Below are 25,000 nucleotides of genomic sequence, written 5' to 3'. Positions count from 1 at the left end.
CGAGACAGTTATCTGATTTCCATGAGTACGAACGTCACATGACTCATAGAAAAGCTTCATATAAGACTCATCATCCTTCAGTGTTGAAACAGCAGAGTTAGCTGCCGCAGAGGCTGAGAGAAGTCATTGTTCTCAGTGACTGTTGGCGCCTTTAAAGCTTCAGCTTTGGTAGCTTTTATGAAAGTAATTTTGTGGCGTATTCGCTGAAAATGTCACTTTATTATGAAAGAAGTTAATGAGAAAGATCTATAAAAAAAATCACATCCTTCCTCCTCGGAAATGTTTCTGCAAATTCCTGTGAGATGGTACATCACTGACACATAAAACCTTCACCGGGCATTAGAAGTTATGAGCTGCTCAAAACATATTTTGCAAATTGGCCGTGTGGTGCGATATAATTAACCCTTGGAAACCTGGATCGCCATCAGTTCTCTTGTGCTGTGTTTTGATATCATTCACAAGCTGTAACACCTTTGAAACCTGAGAAGATTGTTTTGATCTCTTTTCTTTGAGTTCTTTTGGCATAAAATATCCTGCAAAATGCAAGAAATTATTATAAAGTGACGGAAAACTGCCTGAAATTAACTTCTGTAACATCTGTAGAGAAAAAAGTCAAAATATATATTTAAAAAAATAGAGAAAATGTCCAGAAATTATATTAAAATAATGTTCTTTTATATTAAAAATTAGGTTATAGAAAAAAACAATATAATTTTTTCTATTTATCTTTTTTATTTTATTTTTGCACATTTTGTTCCTGATACTTTATTGTGCTTTTTTTGTTGTAACTCTTTGCTAACATCTTGCAAATATTAGGGGAAATTCTTGTTGCTCATTGTCTTATTTCCATGTTCTTGTTTTTTTTAAAGAAGTTTCTCAGTTTTCAAAGGGTTAAGGCCCAAAAATTCGGTTTTTGAGAGGTCACGCCCCTCACAAGTCTGATTGACCTGAAATTTCCGGCACTGGTGCAGCTCTGTTTTCTCTACGAAAAACACAAGAAAACCATCAAATAATGTTGAATCATACGTGTGAAATGATTTGTTCCATAGAGGTCCATAGAGGGCGCCACCACTTTCAAACAATAGTTTTGGCCTTTGACGTTCAAACTGTGGATGTTTTAAACTCGGCCGTTAAACCTTGTGACCGTGTTGCTAAAGAAGAGCGTGAATGAATCATCCTAAAAACCTGCTGGTTATTTTTGATGCAGGTATTTTAAACTGTCAGAGGTCGTTTCCTGTTCTTCCTCTGAGTGCATTGCTCCATGAAATATTCAAAATGCCCATATTGTCAAAAATGTAAAAAAACAAAAGAGACTATGAAAAACAAGTCAAGAATGAAAATGAAACAAAAAAATGTCCTCTCAGAGTTTTTCCTGCAGTGCTGCTGCAGACTCGCCAAAGCTTCAACAGTGAAATACAGCAGCCAGCATCGGCCGGAGGAGAGCGCCGCTCAGCATCCGCCGAAGAGCGCTGCTGCTGTTTGATTAAATGAGCATGATTTATACCGGCTAACAAACCGGGCTGAGGCTCTAATCCGCGGCCGCTCCCGGCGCGCACAGAGAAATCAATGAAAAATGACAAAAACTGAAAGAGACCACAGATTAAAACATGAATCATCAAACATCCGGCGAGGCACAGACGAGACTTTGGAGACGCTCGCGATATCAACAAGTTCGGCCAGACCGTTTTTATCGGGGGGGACCAGGGAATCTAATTTGCCGCGTTCTCCTAATTTGTTCCTTTTTTAGGTGCATTAGAAAGCACAATGAACTAATTCCTCTGCTGGGAATTTATCCCTCTTAGTCTTTCAGCGCTTTTGAGCCGAGCTTTTGCTTTCTCTTTGCGTCACACTGCTCCTCTGAAACAGAGCGGCGTCCTCATTCACTCCAAAACTGGCAAAACTTGCCTTTTCGCATCAGATTGTTATGTGATCAAATTTTTATTTCGTTTTTTTGCAGAGTGAAATAATAAATCATAAATACATAACCAATTCATACCTTTATGTACCCCGTATATTTTACACATTTTACAGGTATTCATTAACCCTTTATGTAACCCCTCCCCTCTCGGCTGTCTGATCGATGTGGTATAATTAAAATATAAATGAATAAAAAACAGAAATAAGTACAACATTTCTATGATGTGCAGAATAAATCTAGAAGACATCTAGAAGTTAAGTCATCCTGCAAAAAAAACTGAGAGCGACAGATCGTGCTAAATTTAGCCAAAAAAACAAACAGTTTTTATCATTTTAAACTGTAGACATCCACAGGAAGGTTTATTCCAGTGTCCTTGAAACGTGTTCATGGTAAGAAGAAGTACTAATTATTGCAGACATATAAAAAAACAGATGTAATATTACTCCTTCATTGGTTTTTAATTTTTTGAAATCATCAGGTTTTGCATAACATTCGCTGGTGTGTTTTGTCACAGTCAGTGGTTTTTGTTTCATCTGCAGATATTTGTACTGTGTTGACTTCACGTTTTTTTATCTGTGTGGTACCTGGTCATGACTCATGACTGATCCTCGACACGCACGTACACGTATACTGTATGTATCCATACATATATATGTGTGTGTGTCTGTACATACATGTAGTATAAAGCAGAAACATCAATACATGTATGCGTATCACCCCCCCCCCCCCAATATGAAGGAAATAAAAGCTGTTTGCAACAGATATAAAGTCAATCAAAGCAGCTCACTGCGTCGCTCTGTGACTCACTACCATATCGTGATTTTTTTGGCAAACTCGAGGTGATCTGAGGTGCATTTTTTACGTGACAGCAGGCTCACAAACCGCTGAGCTGAGCTCTGAATGATTGTTTAGAGGCACTTGTAGATGTTGTGTGCCGTACTGAGTTTGTCTGCTCAGCTGTGCTTCCCTGAGAACATCTGCATCTCTTGATTTTTAACACAGCGTGACATGTTTGCTCAGCATGGACGGATGTTTTGTGTGACGTGCGCTCACGTTTCGGGAGTTTTTCCTTGTGTGATGTGAGGGTCTGAGGGCAGAGGGGTGTCGCACACTGTAAAGCCCTCTGAGGCGAACCATGTTTGTGATAATGGCCTCTATAAATAAAACTGACTTGACTTAAAGCAATATTGTGATATGCGATATATATTGCAATATTTTTAAATAAACTAATTAACTACTAAAATAAAAGATATTGAATGAACTGCAAATACAATAATGTTAAATAAAGTACAATAAAGCTAAAGCAGCTACAGTCAAATAATAACGTTGAATACACTGCTGTTATAATAATATTTAATGAATAAGGTTATAAGAAAGTTAATAAAGTACTTTAATAATGCAATTTTAAAACGCGTTGTTATAATCAAATTAGGGCTTCAACAACGACTCAATAAAATCGATTACAGAGGATTATTAAATGTGTTGGCAATGAATCAAATTATCGATTCGTTGTGTCGCGCGATTATTATGTCACTCGCTGTGTCGCGGGACTGTTTACGTCACATGCAGACGGGAGAAGCCGGCGTTTTGAAGAAGCATGGCGGAAGAACGTTTTCATGCCAAAAAAGTTTAGAGCACTTCACGTTATACAAAACAAGGAAGTGGTTAGCTGCAAAACATGCAAAAGTGACGCGGCACGGGAGTACGACGGTTATGACGCAGCATCTAAAAAAAATAACGAACATGGTGCAAATGACTCGTGTATTTTAATCTTTCGTTTGTTTCTACATGTAGAAACATTTTTGGATCGGCATGTTTTTTGTTTATTTTATAACGTTTGATGGAAAAAGTGCTGATTTTTGCATTTTTTAAAAAAATGACACAATTTCAATAAATGTATTAATCATTGGCTAATTGATTTGGATAATCTTTTATCTGTACAGATTTTAGGGATATGAAGCATTTGAAGAAATGACATCAATCAATCAATCAATCAGTCAATGAGCAGAAATCTCGTTTTTTTTATTGCTGCTTTTAAAGGGTTAATATTTGCTCTTCTGCCCTCATGTGTCTTTGTGTGTGTCTTTGTGTGTGTCTTTGTGTGTGTCTTTGTGTGTGTCTTTGTGTGTCTTGTGTTTCCAGTCGGAGATGCTGCTGCAGCACCAGTCAAACCCGTGTATTGTAGACAACGCAGGGAAAACCCCTCTGGACCTGGCCTGCGAGTTCGGCAGAGTCGGGGTAAGAACTTTTAGTCTGCGTTTAAAAACAGCCGCAGCTGAGGACTGTCGACAGAAACCATCGAATGTGTTGTTCACGTTTTATTGTGTGTGTGTGTGTGTGTGTGTGTGTGTGTGTGTGTGTGTGTGTGTGTGTGTGTGTGTGTGTAGGTGGTCCAGTTGTTGTTGTCCAGTAACATGTGTGCTGCTTTGCTGGAGCCCAAAAAAGGAGACACCACCGACCCCAACGGGACGTCTCCTCTCCACCTGGCCGCCAAGAACGGACACATAGACATCATCAGGTACACACACACACACACACACACACACACACACACACACACACACACACACACACACACACACACACACACACACACTGAGTCCGTCCCCGAGGTTGTTGTCGCTCAGACGCATCATTTCTGATGAGTCACTGGGCTGAATGTCCCGCTGAGCTCGCTGAGTAAACAGATAAATAACACAACAGAGAACAACAAGACCCGATTAGGCGGAGCAAACACGGAGCGAGTATTTCTGTGACGTCTTTCAGCCCCGGTGATGTATAAATAGCCATGGATCTAAATATGTATGTATAGATATAGTTTTAAACATGAGAATATGCCTGAGAGGCTGTTCTTTATTCTTCAGAGGAGGTTTTTTTAAATCCTCCCCAAAGCTACAAATATCTTTCGTTGAGCCTCCCTGAGTGACTCGAGTTCATTCCTCACGATGTGTTAAAGGACCGTCGAAAATTTCAAATTCCAATGAAATTAAAAGTATAATTTTGGTGATTAATATTTTGGTGATCCTGCAGGTTTGGAAGGTATATTTTCTTTTGAAATCATCCAAACATTTAAAAGAAAAAACAATTGCCAAAAATCTAAGGAGAAAAAAGAAATCACCCAAAAATTTAATAGAAAAAAAATTATCAAAATAAAAAAAAAATAGAAAAAAGTTTCAAAGGAATAAAATTGCCAAGAATCTGAAAAAATGCCAAAAGGTTTTGAAGAAAAAAAATCACAGAATGTTTTTAAAAATCAGCAAAAATTTTAAAGCAAAAAAAAAAAATCGCCAAAATATCAGTGGTAAAATCAATACAAGATACAGACATTAAAGTTGTATGTCCCTCCCATACACTGAAATAAAAACCATTAGTCCCTCCGCAGTGCTCAGAGGATTATTTGACATGCCCCCCTTTTATGCACCACCTCCTCCTAAAAAAAAAAAAAAAATGCGTAATATTTTTCCAACTGTAGTCAGTTAAGTATTTTTCTGTTTCTATTCAGCGCTGATTACTAAGAGGAGCGTGCCGCTCTACGAGTGACACACTCACATAAACACTCAGATGAACACACACATGAACACACACTCACATGAACACACACTCACATGAACACACACTCACATGAACACACACATGAACACACACTCACATGAACACACACATGAACACACACTCACATGAACACACACTCACATGAACACACACTCACATGAACACACACTCACATGAACACACACTCACATGAACACTCACATGAACACACACTCACATGAACACACACTCACATGAACACACACACACACGAACACACACTCACATAAACACTCAGATGAACACACACATGAACACTCACATGAACACACACATGAACACTCACATGAACACTCACATAAACACTCACATGAACACTCACATAAACACACACTCACATAAACACACACTCACATAAACACTCACATAAACACACACTCACATAAACACTCACATGAACACACACTCACATAAACACTCACATAAACACACACTCACATAAACACTCACATGAACACACACATGAACACTCACATGAACACACACTCACATGAACACACACTCACATGAACACACACACACATGAACACACACTCACATGAACACACACACACACGAACACACACTCACATGAACACACACTCACATGAACACACACTCACATGAACACACACTCACATGAACACACACACACACGAACACACACTCACATGAACACACACTCACATGAACACACACTCACATGAACACACACTCACATGAACACACACTCACACGAACACACACTCACATGAACACACACTCACATGAACACACACTCACATGAACACACACTCACATGAACACACACTCACATGAACACACACTCACATGAACACACACATGAACACACACTCACATGAACACACACATGAACACACACTCACATGAACACACACTCACATGAACACACACACACACGAACACACACTCACATGAACACACACTCACATGAACACACACTCACATGAACACACACACACACGAACACACACTCACATGAACACACACTCACATGAACACACACTCACATGAACACACACTCACATGAACACACACACACACGAACACACACTCACATGAACACACACTCACATGAACACACACTCACATGAACACACACTCACATGAACACACACTCACATGAACACACACTCACATGAACACACACTCGTGGTTATGGCTCCTCCCTCAGAGCGTCAGTCCTCTAAACACAGACAACAGTTAAAATGACGTCACTGATTCATCATATTTCATACCTGCAGTACGACCTTTAAGGTGTCTTAACTGCAGTATTTGGTGCAGTATTTGCAGTATTGCAGTTCTTCAGTATTCCTCCAGCTTTTGAATGCAGGGGATATTAATAATTAAATAATTAAAAAATTAAATAAAATAATTAATAATGTAGGTCATATTGTTTATTGATTATGTTCTGATTGTTATTCTCGCTTATGTTTATCTTGTTTATTGTTTTAGATTTGCACATTTTTACATCTTTATTTTGAACTCATGCTCATTTTATACACTGCAGCGTAGCATGAGGTACTCTGTCTCTGTCTCTGTCTCTGTCTCTGTCTCTGACTCTGTCTCTGTCTCTGTCTCTGTCTCTGACTCTGTCTCTGACTCTGTCTCTGTCTCTGTCTCTGTCTCTGTCTCTGTCTCTGACTCTGTCTCTGTCTCTCTCTCTGTCTCTGTCTCTGACTCTGACTCTGTCTCTGTCTCTGACTCTGTCTCTGACTCTGACTCTGTCTCTGTCTCTCTCTCTGTCTCTGTCTCTGACTCTGTCTCTGTCTCTGTCTCTGTCTCTGTCTCTGTCTCTGTCTCTGTCTCTGACTCTGTCTCTGACTCTGTCTCTGTCTCTGTCTCTGTCTCTGTCTCTGTCTCTCTCTCTGTCTCTGTCTCTCTGTCTCTGTCTCTGACTCTGTCTCTGTCTCTCTCTCTGTCTCTGTCTCTGTCTCTGACTCTGTCTCTGTCTCTGACTCTGTCTCTGACTCTGACTCTGTCTCTGTCTCTCTCTCTGTCTCTGACTCTGACTCTGTCTCTCTGTCTCTGTCTCTGTCTCTGACTCTGTCTCTGTCTCTCTGTCTCTCTGTCTGTCTGTCTCTGACTCTGTCTCTCTCTCTGTCTCTGTCTCTCTGTCTCTGTCTCTGTCTCTGTCTCTGTCTCTCTCTCTGTCTCTGACTCTGTCTCTGTCTCTCTCTCTGTCTCTGACTCTGACTCTGTCTCTCTGTCTCTGTCTCTGTCTCTGACTCTGTCTCTGTCTCTCTGTCTCTCTGTCTGTCTGTCTCTGACTCTGTCTCTCTCTCTGTCTCTGTCTCTGTCTCTCTGTCTGTCTCTGTCTCTGTCTCTCTGTCTCTCTGTCTCTCTGTCTCTGACTCTGTCTCTGTCTCTGTCTCTCTGTCTGTCTGTCTCTGACTCTGTCTCTGTCTCTGTCTCTGTCTCTCTCTCTGTCTCTGACTCTGTCTCTGTCTCTCTGTCTGTCTCTGACTCTGACTCTGTCTCTGTCTCTCTCTCTCTGTCTGTCTCTGTCTCTGTCTCTGTCTCTGTCTCTCTCTCTGTCTCTGACTCTGTCTCTGTCTCTCTGTCTGTCTCTGACTCTGTCTCTGTCTCTGTCTCTGTCTCTGTCTCTGTCTCTGTCTCTCTCTCTGTCTCTGACTCTGTCTCTGTCTCTCTGTCTGTCTCTGTCTCTGACTCTGTCTCTGTCTCTCTGTCTGTCCTCTGTTGTCAGACTGTTGATCCAGGCAGGTATTGACATCAACAGGCAGACCAAAGCGGGGACGGCGCTGCATGAAGCGGCGCTGTGCGGGAAGACGGAGGCCGTGAGACTCCTGCTGGAGGTTTGTGGAAACGCTCCTTTATGATCACAGTTCAGCTGTCGGAGCGTCAGATGTTAAAAATGTCTTGTTGGAAAGAAAAAGGATTCTGAATTTAAACTGAATCTCGTAATCCAGTCTTGGTTCTGATCTGGATCAAGCCTTCAGGATGTGCTGTTTAAAAGTTTTGGGATAATCCTGATGAGGGCAAACTGTGGTTATAACATTAATTTATTTATTTATGTTTTACAATTGTTTTGTTTAACCATTAAAGTAATAAAGATAGAAGTTAATAAAGTAAAATAAAACATTTTGTCCCAATAAAAACCACCAGCTTTTTAAAAATTATTTATTTTTCTTATTCTCTTTATTTTTGTTTTCAAATCTTATTTATTCATTGATTTATTTATTAATGTTTATTCTTAATTAGATTTAATTTTTTTCCCTCTATGGCACCTCCTGACATCTGTACAATATTATAATTATTTTAACCCTTTAATTATGACTTTACTCAGGTTACGATGACACAGCTCACAGTGGTTTCCCCTCGCTCTGTTTTCTGAATCTTCTAATAGAAGCACAGTCTCTGTCTTTGCTTCATGAAACAAAAAATGAAATGAAAAACTCTGCGAATCTCTTCTTCTCTCTCCTGCAGAGCGGCATCAACGCCACCGTGAGAAACACCTACAGCCAGACGGCTCTCGACATCGTCTACCAGTTCACCGCCACGCAGGCCAGCCGAGAGATCAAGCAGCTGCTGAGAGGTAGGACGGAGGGACGGAGGGACGGAGGGACGGAGGGACGGAGAGAGGGAGGGACGGATGGAGGGAGAGATGGAGGGAGGGACGGAGGGACAGACAGAGGGACGGATGGAGAGAGAGAGGGAGGAGGGAGGAGACGGAGGGAGGGAGGAGACAGAGGGAGAGAGAGAGGAGGGAGGGAGGGACAGGACGGAGAGGAGGGAGGAGGAGGAGGGACAGAGGACAGAGGAGGGAGAGGAGGACAGAGGAGGAGGGAGGGACAGGAGGGAGGGAGGAGGGACAGAGGAGGGAGGAGGGAGAGGACAGAGAGCGGAGGGAGGAGGGAGGGAGAGACAGAGACGGAGGGAGGGAGGGGGGGACAGACGGAGGGAGGGAGGGAGGGAGGTATGGATGGACAGAGAGACGGAGGGAGGGAGGGAGGGACAGAGAGACGGAGGGAGGGAGGGAGGGACAGAGAGACGGAGGGAGGGACGGATGGACAGAGGGACGGATGTATACCTTGCTTCTGTTGTTGTTTTCCATCATGATGTTGATGATGTTGTGAAATTGTGCGCTGAACGCTGAATATATGAATGAGAACGTAAAGACGCCGTGAGGCGGCGGCGTGAAGCTGAGGAGTGTCGGAACAGCGTTCAGCTTTAAAGAGACGCTCAGTAACTGAAACTGTGTTATTGTGCGTCATGTAGACGCGTGGACACAATAACACGTTATTATCTGAAGCACACATAATGTGAATTATAATAATATAATAATGAATAATATTCACTTCTGTCATGTACGTTATGATTCGTGTGTCTCAGATGCGTCAGCGGCTCTTCAGGTTCGAGCTCTGAAGGATTACTGCAACAACTACGACCTGACGAGCCTCAACATCAAAGCAGGAGACGTCATAACGGTAACACACACTCACATACACACACACACACACACACACAGTATTTATTTCCATAGTTTCATAGTTTGAGGGAATCCTCGGGGCATACAGTGATTCAAAGCAACACAGAGATACTAATAGTGCTAATTAAAATTATATAATTATATAAAATGACAGTTATATAAAACATTTGCTCTTATTTATGACTTTTAAATGTGCTTTTATTTTTTTAATCAGTTTTTTATGCTATGCTTTTATTTTGTAGCACTTTGAGATTTTTCTGAAATGTAAATAAAATTATAATTATAAATAAAATGTATTATTATTATTATATAAAGAAGACTTACCTCACAGGAACACTGCTGTGCGTATTCAGCAGGCCGCCAGAGAGCATCGGCGTCAGCCTCCTGTTATTATTATATTTCTGCGGGACAAATTAACCCTGTGTTTTCTGCTGCTGCCTTCTCGAGCATTTCAGCCTTTGAAATGTGGACAAATATTTTATCTCTTTCAGAATAAGGAAATAAAGACAATCAGAACAAAAAGAAAAAATTGGTGATTAGGTGAAATTAGATTTAACAAAGAGAGAGCGGGAGAGAGAATCATTAGAGAATTATCAAATAACTGGGGAAAAATATAAAGAAAACAGTATTCATAATTATCATTATATTCTAAAAATCAGGTTACAGAATTACATTTTTATTATTATTATAATTGCTATAATTATTATTATTTACATTTATTATCATTATTTTATTCTAGCACTTTTTGGGGTAATTTTCTGTTTTTGCTTTTTAAGTTTTTTGTAAAAATGCTTCAGGTAATTTTCTTTTTCTTTGATTTTGGGGTCATTTGTTGTGAAGAAAGAAATCGAGCACATTCACTCGGGTTTCAGCGCGTTCATTTACTGAATTGTATTCAACTCATTCTCTGTTAATATGTTACAACTGTTAAAAATAATATGATTTTATTTATTTGGCTTTTGGTGCTCAGATGTCAGATATGATAAGAGTCAGGAGAAGGAAGGATTTTGAAACGGTGGAGCGTCTCTGCTGCAGATGAATCGATGAGACGTTTGGATAAATTAACCTCATAAAGGCCGGCTGGTTTCCGCAGCGTCACCCTGAAAAACCTCCTGTTAGGAAGTTGCATCATCAGCCGGAGAATCCTCGTTTGGCGAGATTACCGATGAATATGCAACACTGAGTGTTTCCAGTTTCCCTCATTTACTACGAAAATGTTTTACAGAAAAATGTATTCGTTTGCTACATCGCAGTCCGCCCACCACTCGTGAATATTTATGAGCATTTATGCAGCCTCAGGGCTCTTATTACTGTAATCAGGAAGCAGAGCGGTGCGTGCTGTACACTGCTCCCTCAGGGGCTCTGAGTGCAGTTAAGTGTTTTTCAAACAGGGTTCATACTGACATGAAAAACCTGGAAAAGTTATGGAGTTTGGAAATAGCCATTTCCAGGCCTGGAATTCTCTTTGAATTTTTTGTTTCACAAACCTGTATATATATATGTGTATATATATATATATATATATATATATATATATATATATATATAGATGGAAGGCATCTTTAAAACTTTTAAAGGAAAAAAAATGCCAAAAGTTGTTCTTTAAAAATTGCCCAAAATGTTATAGAAAAAATTTAAACACTTTTTCGTCAAAAATCTCCAAACATTTTTAAAGGTTTTCTTTTGTCAAAACCTTTTCTTTAAAAATTGCCTAATTTTTTTTAATTACATTTTTTGTCTTTGAAAATTGCCCAAATTTTTGAAATTTTTGTCTTTAAAAAACATAAAAATTAAAGAGAAAAAATGCCCAAACTTTTTTAAAGGAAACAAAAATCCTTTAAAAATCGGCAAAAAATGTTAAGAAAAGGCCAAAGTTTTTAAAGAAAAATTTACACGATAAACAACTTTTTAATTTTAAAATAAATAACATAAGTCACCCACCAGTGCTTAAAAAAAATTGTATTATTATTATTTATTATTTTTATTTGCCTCCTTCTTTTTGCACCTCCCCTTCCCCTGAAAAATACAGTCAGTCCCTTAAATATATTTAATTCAAATCCTGCTCTGAATTCATTATCTTTTTTGATAATGTATGTATTTTACAGAGCAGTTTTGTAGTAAAGAAAAAGAACGGATAAAGATTATTAATGGTTGTTTCAGAAGAATGATTGGTCTTTAGAATTTGCCTCAAAGTCCTGGAAAAGTCTTGGAAAAGTCCTGGAAATATATCGGTACAAATGTGTGTGAACCCTGTTTATTAACATTTTTTATTAAAGGCGAAAACATTGAAATAATGTTGAATTATTAATAAACCAGTTGAGGTGTGATGTGGTTTTAACGTGTCCTCCTGACAGGTTCTGGAGCAGCACCCTGACGGACGCTGGAAAGGCTGTATCCATGACAACCGGACAGGAAATGACCGAGTGGGCTACTTCCCTTCCACCATGGTGGAGGTCATCAGCAAGCGCACAGGTGTGTGTGTGCCCTCCTTCCTGTGTGTATGTGAGTGTGTTTGACCGAGCTGATAAAGTGTCATGGGAACATTTCGCACATTTTTCGGACTAAACGCAGAAAAAGAAGAAGAGGAGAGACATAAAGTGAATGAATGATGTTGGAGGAGGTCCCGTAACCTCACGTCTCATCGGTTAAAATCTCCAGTGAGAATCAAATCAGAGCGTTTGATCTCGTTCACACACGGGGAGAGTCTGCGAGGCGTGCAGCCGCTCAGTCCCGGCCGGCATCGCCGCACATTAATGTTTTAGCTTCACAATATTTTGAGCGCATGAAAGAAAAGTTTCAGAGTTCAGCCTGACGGTGAAGTGATGAGAAAACAGACACCGAAAACATCCGCACGTCTGTCGGACTGATCAGGTCCTTCAGGTCCTTCAGGTCTCCTTGTTGACTCGTAGGGTTACACGCTGATCGATATCAGCTCCGTATTTGTGGAAAATACGGTTATTGTTAATTATCAGAAGACTGACACCACTCTCATGTCTGCTCAGTGAATACAGGCGGGTTTCCATCAGAGCTCTGCTGAACTTCAGCGATATTTCAAGTGCAGCTTTATTTCTATCGCAGCCACCGCACTAGCCGCCATTATTTCCAATCCCCGGCCACGGAGGCGAGCCCCTTATACATGAGATCATTCCTCATGACCTCACAGCGTCATGTGACCTCACTGTGACCTCACTGTGACCTCACTGTGACCTCACAGCGTCATGTGACCTCACTGTGATGTCACAGCATCATGTGACCTCACTGTGACCTCACTGTGACCTCACAGCATCATGTGACCTCACTGTGACCTCACTGTGACGTCACTGTGACCTCACAGCGTCATGTGACCTCACTGTGATGTCACAGCGTCATGTGACCTCACTGTGACCTCACTGTGACCTCACAGCGTCATGTGACCTCACTGTGACCTCACTGTGACCTCACTGAACAGGGTTTCCACTGCAGTTTGGAAAAATTTGGCTTTTTTTGAATCACCTCGTGGGAGTGCAAAAACTTTTTTGCGATAAATGAGTTATTTCAAAACTGACTCAATTCGGCGTATTTTGTATTCGCAGTTTCACTTTGCACAATTTAACCCTTTGAAAACCGTGTAAATTGGCTTGATTTCTTTTACAGCATTGAAAGGCACCAATGAACAATAACAGGACAATGAACAATAACAATGAACAATAACACACACACACACACACACACACACACACACACACACACACACACACACACACTTGGGGCTTCAGCAGCTGTTTCAGCAGGATTCATTTGCTCAGCTGTTTTTCATCAGTCTCTAATTATTCTTCTTTTCCCACCAGTTCTCCTCAGTCTCTTCGTCTCTCTCTGCATCTCTTCTTTTCACTTCAACTGCATCATTATGTGAACATTATTATTATTATTCATTTATTTTTTCTTTATTCACCATTCAGGGCATACATATAGCCAAACACAGAGTAAATCAGTAAATGAAGTAATGATATTAGATTGGAAATTGAACAAAAGTAAGAAAGCAACAACAATAATGAGCATAAACATGTTTAAAAAAAAACAAGAAGAAAAACAAACAAACCGTGTAAATTGGCTTGATTTCTTTTACAGCATTGAAAGGCACCAATGAACAATAACAGGAGAATTACTAAAAAGTACAAGAAAATTACCTGAAAATTTGTTTAAAAAGAGAGAGAGAGTTTATTTTTCTAACTTAATGTTTATTCAAAGTTGAATAATTGGTTGTTATTTTTTCTGTACATGTACTTATGACCGTTTTAGATATGTTTTTCATAGCTTTCTTCTTTCTTCTCTAGAAATCTTTCCCTAGTTTTTTTAAACCATTTTCTAAATCTGCTAATGTTTTTTAGTGCCTTTTCCACACGAGGAAATCAAACCAAATTCCTACAGTTTCAGAAAATTCAGATACTTATGAAATGTATCTGAAGAGTGATGTTACTCCAGGACTGAAAGGGTTAATGGGAAACCTTTGTATTAAGTATCATTTTTCATTCTTAGATGTTAGTTTGATGCAGATGAAGTTATAAAGATGTTTTCTGCCATTTATCTTGAATCTATTGTGACAGTTTAACTCAACTTGACTAGAATTTAAAAATAATAATGGGACTAGGGAAAGAAACTATATTTATTTTATTTAACTTTATTTTATTTGATCAGGTTGGCCCCATTGATAAGCAATAATTATAGATATAGATATAGACATAGATATAAAAATAGATATAAAATAATTAGCATTAAAAAAACTTTCATGGAGTCAGTTGTACAAACAAGCCGCTGAGAAACATCCACATCCTGCAGAATCTGCTTTCATTTTAGATTTCATTATCGATAATTGCATATTTAAAATGTTATTGCAGAATTATTATTAATTATTGATTTTTAAAGCACTTTTTCCAGGTTGTTCTGTATCATGTTTTTTTTTAACTAATGTTCTGGTAATTATCTTGTACCTGCTTATTTTTGGGTCATCAAAGAAATGGAGCCAGTTTGCTCAGGTGTCAAAGGGTTAATAGTGTCTCCAAAGTGCTTCAGAGCGAGCTGCTGTATTCACTGTTTCAGATGTGAGAGTGTTTCCGTCGTCTTATCTAACGAGCAGCAGGAAGGAAAATAAGCGACCGCCACGAAGACGTCGAAGTATTCCTCGATGTGCTCATTGTGTAAACTTACAGCGAGGTCAAAGGTCATCCAGGTATCATTCCGGTGTCGTCTTCTCATTACTTATCAGGCGAGCCGACCAGCTGATGTGTCATTTTCCTCAAATCTATTTTAACCGCCTCTCTGCACTTTTTATCACCACGCTGATCTACAGAGCACATTCACCTCCATCCGTCACCGCAGAGCGTCGCCGCGCCGCCACAGAGCGGCTCGCAGGGTTTTTACTGTGTATACGTGTCCGTCTGCACGTCTCTGTCCGTCCATCCGTCCGTCTCTCTGTGGTGTGATGTCTTTCTGTCTCAGTCTGTATGTCTGTCTCTCTCTATGTCTGTCCCCCCACCGCCCCCCTCACACACCCACACCCACACACCCCCACACACACACACACACACACACACACACACACACACACCCCACACACACACACACACACACACACACACACACACACACACACACACACACACACACACACACACACACACACACACACACACACACACACACACACACACACACACACACACACACACACACACACACACACACACACACACACACACGCACACACACACACACACACACACACACACACACACACACACACACACACACACACACACACCCCACACACACACACACACACCCCCACACACACACACACACCCCCACACACACACACCCACGCACACACACACACACACACACACACACACACACCCCCACACACACACACCCACACACCCCCACACCCACACACACCCACACACCACACACACACACCCCACACACACACACACACACACACACACACACACACACACCCGCACACACACACCCACACACACACACCCCCACACCCACACACACACACACACACACCCCCACACACACCCCCTCACCCACACACACACCCACACACACACACACACACACACACACACACCCCCTCACACACCCCCACACACACACACACACCCACACACACACACACACACACACCCACCCCCCCACACACACACACACACACACACACACACACACACTTGGGGCTTCAGCAGCTGTTTCAGCAGGATTCATTTGCTCAGCTGTTTTTCATCAGTCTCTAATTATTCTTCTTTTCCCACCAGTTCTCCTCAGTCTCTTCGTCTCTCTCTGCATCTCTTCTTTTCACTTCAACTGCATCATTATGTGAACATTATTATTATTATTCATTTATTTTTTCTTTATTCACCATTCAGGGCATACATATAGCCAAACACAGAGTAAATCAGTAAATGAAGTAATGATATTAGATTGGAAATTGAACAAAAGTAAGAAAGCAACAACAATGAGCATAAACATGTTTAAAAAAAAACAAGAAGAAAAACAAACAAAAGAAAATGAAAACAAGCAAATAACTAAACAACAAACAAACAGAGCGCCGATTGCTTGAGTTTAGTTACATTTGCAGTTTTGCAGGAAGGGGTTTTCTTATTGTTAACTCTTTCTGTTCAGGCGTCATTCTCCTCCTGCACTTTGGTCAAATCAAAGCTGAGTCTGCCACGGCTTTATTTCGTGCTCCGGTTCTCTCGTCAAGTGTCAGCCGATCACGATCTGCGGCCGCTGCGGCGAGGACTTAGCGATGTGGCGCCAGCTGTACCAACTGAGCTACTGGGCACCCCCAAATTCTTAATTTTGATAGAAATATTTTCATTTTTATTGTAAATCTTTATCAGTTCCAAATATCGGTTATCAGTCTCATTAAGTTCTCATAATCAATATCGGTAACGGCCCCGAAGCACCAAAATCGGCCGACTCCTAGTCAAATTGTTCAAGTCCGTGTGAAGTCACAGGTTTTTTTTTCGAGTCGGAAGTCATCAGATTCGTGATTCGAGTCCATGTCTCTGATAATTCATTATTTCTTATTCAAACACACTTAAAGATTAAAAAGAAGCTCATTTTCATCTCCTCTTCATCCATTCACCATTTTTCACAAATTTTCACCACTTTTCAGCATTTTTCACCACTTTCACCTCCGTACGTTTCACTTCTCATGTTTTTTTGTCGACTTTGTCCTCTAACATCAGCTGCGTCCTCCATTATCTTTGTTTGATTTTGTAACTTCAGCCTTTGTTTTTAATTTTTCTTTCCCCTCCTCTTCTTTCTTGCGTGTAATTCTCTGGTTTTTGTCGTTTGTTTGTTTCCGTGGCGGTGACTCACTGTTGGCTGGTTGTGTGTGTGTGTCGGTGTGTCGTCACGGTGGCTGTTATCCAGGTTTGGCCAGCACAGTCATTTGCACTCAACAGTTTCAAAAGATACCGCTGGTTCCTCCGGCGACGGTTGCCCCTGCCAACGCGGTAGTCAACGGCAACGACACCACGTTCCATCAGATCCATATCCTGCCTCCACCGCCTCCTCCTCCACCACATTCCCATCAGCCACTGCTTCCACTTTTCACTTCCTTTGGCTATAACAAGTCGCCCGTGACAACCCCACAGGGAGACACACCCACTGCCCCAGGTACACGCCCCCTTTTTCATTATTTCTATTATTATTATTCTAATTATTATTCTGATTATTATTATTAAAGCTTCAAGGGATGCTTTCCTCTGCCCGTAAATCAAAGCTCTGCTTCTCGTTGGTCATGTCAAATTTATAATTGGACTTTTACATTTTTTCCCAAGAAGGCATCCATTGAAGTTTTCTGTTATGAATCATTATTTATGTAATTTTATGTGTTGCTCATGTTGTATAACTTTTCTTTTTCTGTTGTTGCTGTTGTCATCTCCATAACTAAGAGCCAGAGTTAACCCTTTAGAGTCTAACGTCATAGAGACACTCGCTGTTGTTTCGTTAGTGTGTAAATGAGAGCTCTATAGTTAATGGACATATGCAATGAAATATGCAAAAGATAAATAAAGACTCATCAGCCCAAAACTTATCAAGTGTAAAGGGGCCGTTACAGCTGTGATCCTGAAGATTCTCAGACAATCGAACTCTATTTTTTGTATGAATCATGTTCTCCAATCACCACTTTACTTAGTGGTTGCCGTCATATGAAGTCATCGTAGTCGTTGTTACGCTGGATTTGGTTGGTATGTAAACTATAGTGTGCATGTCTGACAACATTACCTTTCGTAGTTTAAGGTTGACTGTATCTTTGGTGTTTTTGTACGTTGGCCGTCAAGGGCAAAAAATTAAAATTAATTAATTATTCAATTACACCCCCAAAAAAAAACAGCCCACAAATGTAATGAACCAAAAATGTAAAATGCAGCTTTTAATCTAATAAAAGCCCACAAATGCAGGGAAAGTTCCCACAAATGTAATATCAGTCGCCCATGACAACATAATATGAAATGTCGTGCAAATGTCCAGAAAAGACATCTATGCTACGTCCAGAAAATGATGTATGTAGTATATGTCTTTTCTGGAGGTCATAAAGATGTCTTCATGGACATTGTACACACGTCTTTTCTGGACAGAAAAAAAACTCACATAGAAATGTTTTTTTTGCTCATGATTTATGAGTGCATTTACAATGTAAAACCTTAATTACAATATTGTTTTGTGTTGGTAACATAATTTGGCTCTGTATGGAAATGTTTTGGGCAGTTTTAGCGCGTTTGCACTCGTCGGCCACCGTATTTTAACATCCTACCAGTTGCATCTTTAAAAGCTGTGATATTAATATTATAATCGTCAGTGTCTCGTTAATGATTTCACAATGAGGCTCCTGATCTGCTCACATAGGAGCCGTTTGTGAATTTCTGCTGGTGAAAAAGAGGCGAGCTCACCATGTTACGGCAGACCTCTGTTCTCCTGAGTTGTGCTTCACTTTAATGTCTTCCCTTTTTTATTTTGTTTTGCACTTATTATTTTTCCTTCCTTTTGTTCTTTCCCCGTACATCACCACCGCCCCCGCCACCGCCACAACCCTGCTAGTTCCCTGAACACACACCAGTCATACACACCTCCTCCTGACCGGACTGTGTACATGTGTGTGTTTTTTTGTTCTGCCTGTTCTGTGTGTTATTGTCTGATCATTTGAACGCCACCTTTTAACCCACATTATACCCTAAATGTGTGTGTGAGTGTGTGTGGTAATGCTGAAAAGTGGGAATATTTCAGGAAAATTTAGAGCTTTTATAGCAAACGTTTGCCGGGTAAAAAAGTCTGTAAAAGGTTCTGATGTGCTGAAACAGAGTTGATGCTTCTGACAGTTAAGTTTGAGGTTTTTATTGGAGTTGCTGCTGTTTTTGACATTAATGGGTGATATTTTCTGTCTAAGAAATTGCAATTGGAAATAATTCATACTTCACAGATTTCTGAAGAGCTTTGCACATTCTCGGCTTCTTGAACACAAAATATTAAAAATACATGCTGGATTTATGTATTACATGCAAAGAAATCAAGTTATTAAATGTCAGGTTGTTAGAAAATGTCACCCAGGATGCTTTGCAGGTAAGATGCTCGCTGACTGTAAACTTTCTGCTCTGTGAATGGGAGCCTTCGCTGGGCAACATTTTGTTTCCTCCAGCAGAGTCGATTTCTTCTCATATTGTTTATACAAAAACAAAAATTCTGTTAAATTTCTGCCAATGTGATGTAAAAAGATCTTTTTTTGTCATTATAATGAGAAACTTTCTCCAAAATAATGACTTTTATATCTAATTGTTTTTTCTTCCATTCATAAAACATTTTCTTAACATTGCTAAGAAGAAATTCTCCTTAAATTGAGTTTCTTATTATAATTTTAAAGAAATGACATTTCAAAACTAATGACTTAGACTTAACATGTTGAAATAATGAGGAACTAAACTGTCATTATTTCTAGAAAGTTTCTCATTATGTAGTGATGCTGAGTCATATTTAGAGATGCTGATTCAATATTTTTGAGAAAGTTCTCATCATGAAGATAAATCAGTGATTTTGTGAAAGTTATTGTTTTGAGATAGTCATTATTGTGAGATTCTAAGCCATTATTTTGGAGACTAAATCATTAATTTCAGATACTAACTCATTATGTAGATTTCTCATTATTTTGAAAGGCAATACCATTATTTTGGGAATATTAAGTCATTTCCTTGAGAAAGTTATTTTGAAAACATTTCTCATTGTTGAGATACAAAGTCATAATTTTGAGATACTAATAATTTTGACATGCTAACTAAATATTACTATTATATACTACCTCATTATTTTGATAGAGTAACAAATATTTTTTGATACACTCATTATTTTGATATAATAACTCATTATTTTTGGAAGGTTTCTTGGTAGTTTAAGATGTCATTTCTTTTGGATACTTGGTCGTTAATTTGAGAAAGTTTCTCGTAGAGGATATTTCCTTCCATCATATTGGCAGAAATGGGCTCCCATATAATGCAGCACTGAAATCAAAATTAAAATATGATGCCTTTACTTGTAACTACATTCGGACGATGAGCCTTGAAGGCAGCTTGTTTCTGACTAAAGTCAAATTAAAGGTTGTTCAGAGTCTTTGAAAACAGACCGTTTCTTCTGACTTTGACTTGGAAGGATTCAAAATGGCCACAGGAAGTCGCTGCGGCGTTACGAAAAAGCAGACAGCTCTTTGAAATGTGTGTTTCTCCGTCGGTCACACATATAAACCATTTATACACCCTTATTAAGATGGTTATAATGGTTTATGACTCTCTCCAAATGCACTACAGCAGCCCCATTCTGACCAGGCTTACATATATAATCACACACGTACGGATGCATTATATATGTATGTGTATGTACATTATGGCATATATGTGTATATACACAGATATTCATGTTATGGATTTATTTATGTACTATGGGTATATAAATGTTTTCATATATCTATATATATATATGCTGTATTTATTTCTGTGTGTGTTTGTGTGTGAGCGTGTGTGTATGGATGAAAGTGTGTAAGAGTGAACCTTATTATCCTAAAAAACAAAAAAGCCCATCACCCTGCTCTCCTACTGGCCCCTCTGTCATTTTGATCTTTCTCACAAAAAAATGTACTTAAGCCCCACTTAGCTCTTATTTGGCTGAAAGCATCGTTACAGCAGCTGTAATCTGCACAAGTAATTAGTAGTCAGTCGTTTAGTCGTTTAGTTTTCGTAGTATTTTTGAGACGGTGTGATCACACAGAACATGCAGGACCTGTTAGTTTGACTCGATATGTGGAGTCATTCATCCCGAGTCTGAGCCGGGACGCCGAGTCGATGCTAACTGAGGTGATTTTCGCCTCACGTCCCGGTGACGGGAGTGTCGGCAGCTGGACTCAACCAACCATTTTGGAGACTTTTAGCTTCAACGGAGGATCAAAACTCAACATAACTGCTATAACTGTGTTAACATAATATCAAATATAACGTAGTGGTGTAAAAACTATGTGGCTGAATTAATAATTACCACTATAACTGTTCTGTTAGGACATGCTGATTTTATTTCCTTTATTCGTGTTTTATCATGGTTTGAAATTCAAGTTTAGGAAAACAAAGTATATAATTTTAAGCATTGAAGCTGCGCTGATCAATGAATCAGATAACTGCATGTAATGTCAGCGTGTCGTTTGAATATAAAGTTATGAAAGGGTTATAAAAGAGCTTTTTTAACCTCTTATTTCATGGTTTTGGTTTTACATCTTCCAGCTTTACCAAATAGCAACATTAGCAGCTAGTTGCTGAACGTAGTGACGCTTTACCTGAAAAAAGAAGAAAAAATATTTTTCTCATAAAATGGCGGTGATCAAAAGAGAGCAAAAAGGAGAGCGAATTTTGGACTTATACATTCACCATATGGACAGAAAAACAACTTCAAAATAATGCTAAAGTGTTGGTACGTTTCTAACACGTTAACCCCATCAACCAATAATCTGTCAGTTGTATCTTTAGTTATTCCGCTGCCCCAAAGTTGACAAAAACATCACATTTTGTTGCTTTAAATGCTAATCTTTGATAGCGAGAGGATCCGGGTGCTGCCAGGCCGGTTTAGGGTCGGTTAGCGGCTAACAGTGGTGTTCTGTGTTGAAGGTTGTCGCGGCTCAGAGGCAAGTCCTCACAGCTCCCCCACCACGTCCGGCGGGCCCCACGGAGGCTCCAACGAGGAGATCTGGGTGCTGCGCAAGCCCGTGGCAGGTAACTAAGCCGCGCTGCGCTCAGCCCACAACCCCCGACTCCGTAAACTCCGACCTCCGGGGGTCAAACAGTATCTGACGTCTGTTCACAAAAAAAAAGGCTTTTCTGCCAAATCGTGCCGACGAGCAGAACTCATCCATTTATTTACCGATTTACTCACTGAGCCGAAAACACCACGAAGGCTTTCAGATACTCTTTGACCTGCTCCTGACAGCCCCCCCCCCCCACCCCCATGTCCTGCTGCTCCCTCCATCTGAAGCTTAGCACAACTCAGCGGCCGTGTGTGGGACCGCCGTCTGCATCGGTCCACAGTCTGTGTGTCTGTCCAGCTGGATGTTTGGAGACGTCTTCGTGTGAGAGAGAAGCAAAAGATTAGGAAGGAGAGAGCATGAGAGCGAGACAAGAGTGTGTGTGAAAGGCGTGTCCTGTTTACTCCGCTTCTGTGTTTGTCGCTCAGTCGTCCGTCACCCTGTCCGTCCGTCCGTCCGTCCGTCTGTCCATCCGTCCGTCTGTCCTGTCCATCCGACCACATGCTGCCCAGTGCATTTCAAAGGAGAGTCGCACCTGTTACCACGATGCTTTGGATACCAGCTAAACCACTCAATGTGTGTGTGTGTGTGTGTGTGTGTGTGTGTGTGTGTGTGTGTGTGTGTGTGTGTGTGTGTGCGCGTGCGCGTGCGTGTGCGTGTGCACGGGGGTGGGTGTGTTTGTGTGTGCATCCATCTGTGTGTTGCATGTGTACATCTGTTTGCACCAAATCGATACATGTTGTTTGCATGCGTGTGAATGCATTTGTGTTTTTTGTTGGTACGTGTGTGTGTGTGTGTGTGTGTGTGTGTGTGTGTGTGTGTGTGTGTGTGTGTGTGTGTGTGTGTCTGTGTGTGTGTGTGTGTGTGTGTGTGTTACAGGTGGAGACCGCAGCAGTGTGGGGAGTTCTGGCAGTGTAACCAGTGTGAGGTCGTCCGGCAGCGGTCAGAGCGCCGGCAGTGCTGCACACATCCTCCATGCACAGGCTGAGGGGGTTAAGGTACGACACACACACACACACACACACACACACACACACACACACACACACACACACACACACACACACACACACCTGCACTGTGCCCCTCCCCCACAGCCTGGCATTTAACAAGGCAGGACGCAAAATGTCAATATAAAATTAAAACAAATTTTAAAAAGATTAAAGAAATTAAAAGGCAATAAAACCACAAAAAAGGAAGTAAGTAAAATAATTAAAAGATGAGATCTTATAAAAACAAGTCTATAAAAATTTGCCAGGTAAAAACAGGTTTTGCTGATATAATATTTCTAGAATATAGTCTTTTTTCCATCTCTAAAATCAAGTGAAAAGTTTTTTTTGTTGTTTGTTTGTTTTTTTGCCGATTTTTTTTGTCATTTGCCATTTTTTCAGTTTCATTTTTACTCTAAAATGACTAAAAAAATGATGTTTGTTATGTTATTTAACTTCTAATTATGTACGTCATGTTTAGAAATGAACTGTCGTGGAAGAAAACGTGAGTGTTTTTAATCCCGTTTTAGAACGTGGGGTCATGGTGCACTTCAGCCTCTTGAGCCCAAAATTATTACAACAACAAACACTTGAAAATGATCTTGATGCAACACTTTCTCGACCCACAAACACAGAGGAGAAAAAAAAATTCAGATCAGATCTCACAAATGGATCTAGAGGTTTTTTGTTTTTGTGTTGTTTTTTTACTCACTTGCCTCTCAGGGCCTCCGTAGAAGAAAGACAAACTAAAGGAGAGACAAATGCAGACGCTTTCTCCAGAATCTGATGAGTCACTGGGTGATGAGACGGTGATAAAAGTGTTGTGCATCATATTTAATAGACTGCAGTCACTTTATCTGACAGTGCAGACTTGGAAAGTTTTACCTGGAGGCTCATCGCTCACTCCTACACTTTAACACACTCCGAGACACACAGACCAATATATATATCAATCAATCAGTCAATCAGTCAAACTGTATTTGTATAGAACTTTTCATACAATAATAATGTAGCAGACGAACAGATAAATAAAAAAAGAATACGTGACCCCGCCAGCCCCCTAACCCACAGTCCATTCAAGCTCAGAAAAATGTCACACTGAGGAAACACTGGAGGAAGGGTTAAAAAATAAAGTGAAATAATTAAAGGTAACTCAGTAAAATACAATAAAATTAGATAATAAAACAGTAAAATATGAAAAAATTAGATAATAAAACACTACAAGATAAAACAGTAAAATAAGATAAAATTAGATAATTAAACACTAAAAGATAAAACAGTAAAATACGATAAAATTAGATAATAAAACAGTAAAATATGATAAAAATTAGATAATTAAACACTAAAAGATAAAACTGTAAAATGTGATAAAATTAGATAGTAACTCGTTTAATGATAATTCTGATACTAAAATAGAATAAGATAATATATAAATCAATAAAACAAACTGAGAGGATAAAAATCAAAAGCCAGACTATAAAGGCGGTTCTTGAGTTTGCTTGTAAAAATACGAGCGTTATCCGCTGCCCTCGGGTCGTTTATAACCACAGAGACATTGTACTGAGTGTGTTCTTAGTTTGAAGCTCTCTAAAGGTGGTTATTTACTAAAAAAGCTGCACGCCAGACATTTTCAGCAAACACGCTGTTTAAAACTGCAAGAGAGGCACTTTTTAAAGCCTCTGAAATATCCACACAGCAAAATTAAAACCCCGCTGACTGACGGGTAG

General features: G+C 39.9%; 1 protein-coding gene across 1 annotated transcript in view; it reads left to right on the top strand.

Annotated features, from left to right (window-relative positions):
* The window catches only part of caskin1 (CASK interacting protein 1), a 165,939-nt gene that overhangs the window by 78,537 nt on the left and 62,402 nt on the right, over positions 1–25,000 (top strand). Inside the window, 9 exon segments of the mRNA XM_088069345.1 lie at positions 4,061–4,156; positions 4,306–4,436; positions 8,217–8,325; positions 8,957–9,065; positions 9,863–9,957; positions 12,314–12,431; positions 17,388–17,633; positions 22,151–22,255; positions 23,164–23,282. Of these exon segments, the coding sequence (XP_087925471.1) occupies positions 4,061–4,156; positions 4,306–4,436; positions 8,217–8,325; positions 8,957–9,065; positions 9,863–9,957; positions 12,314–12,431; positions 17,388–17,633; positions 22,151–22,255; positions 23,164–23,282 (1,128 nt within the window).

This window comes from Plectropomus leopardus, chromosome 18 (genome assembly GCF_026936395.1).
Source record: "Plectropomus leopardus strain MGB_pleo_1.0 chromosome 18, ASM2693639v1, whole genome shotgun sequence".
NCBI classification, from domain to species: Eukaryota; Metazoa; Chordata; class Actinopteri; order Perciformes; family Serranidae; genus Plectropomus; species Plectropomus leopardus.
The sequence above is the reverse complement of the archived record's forward strand: the minus strand, read 5'-3'. Positions and strand labels throughout refer to the sequence as shown.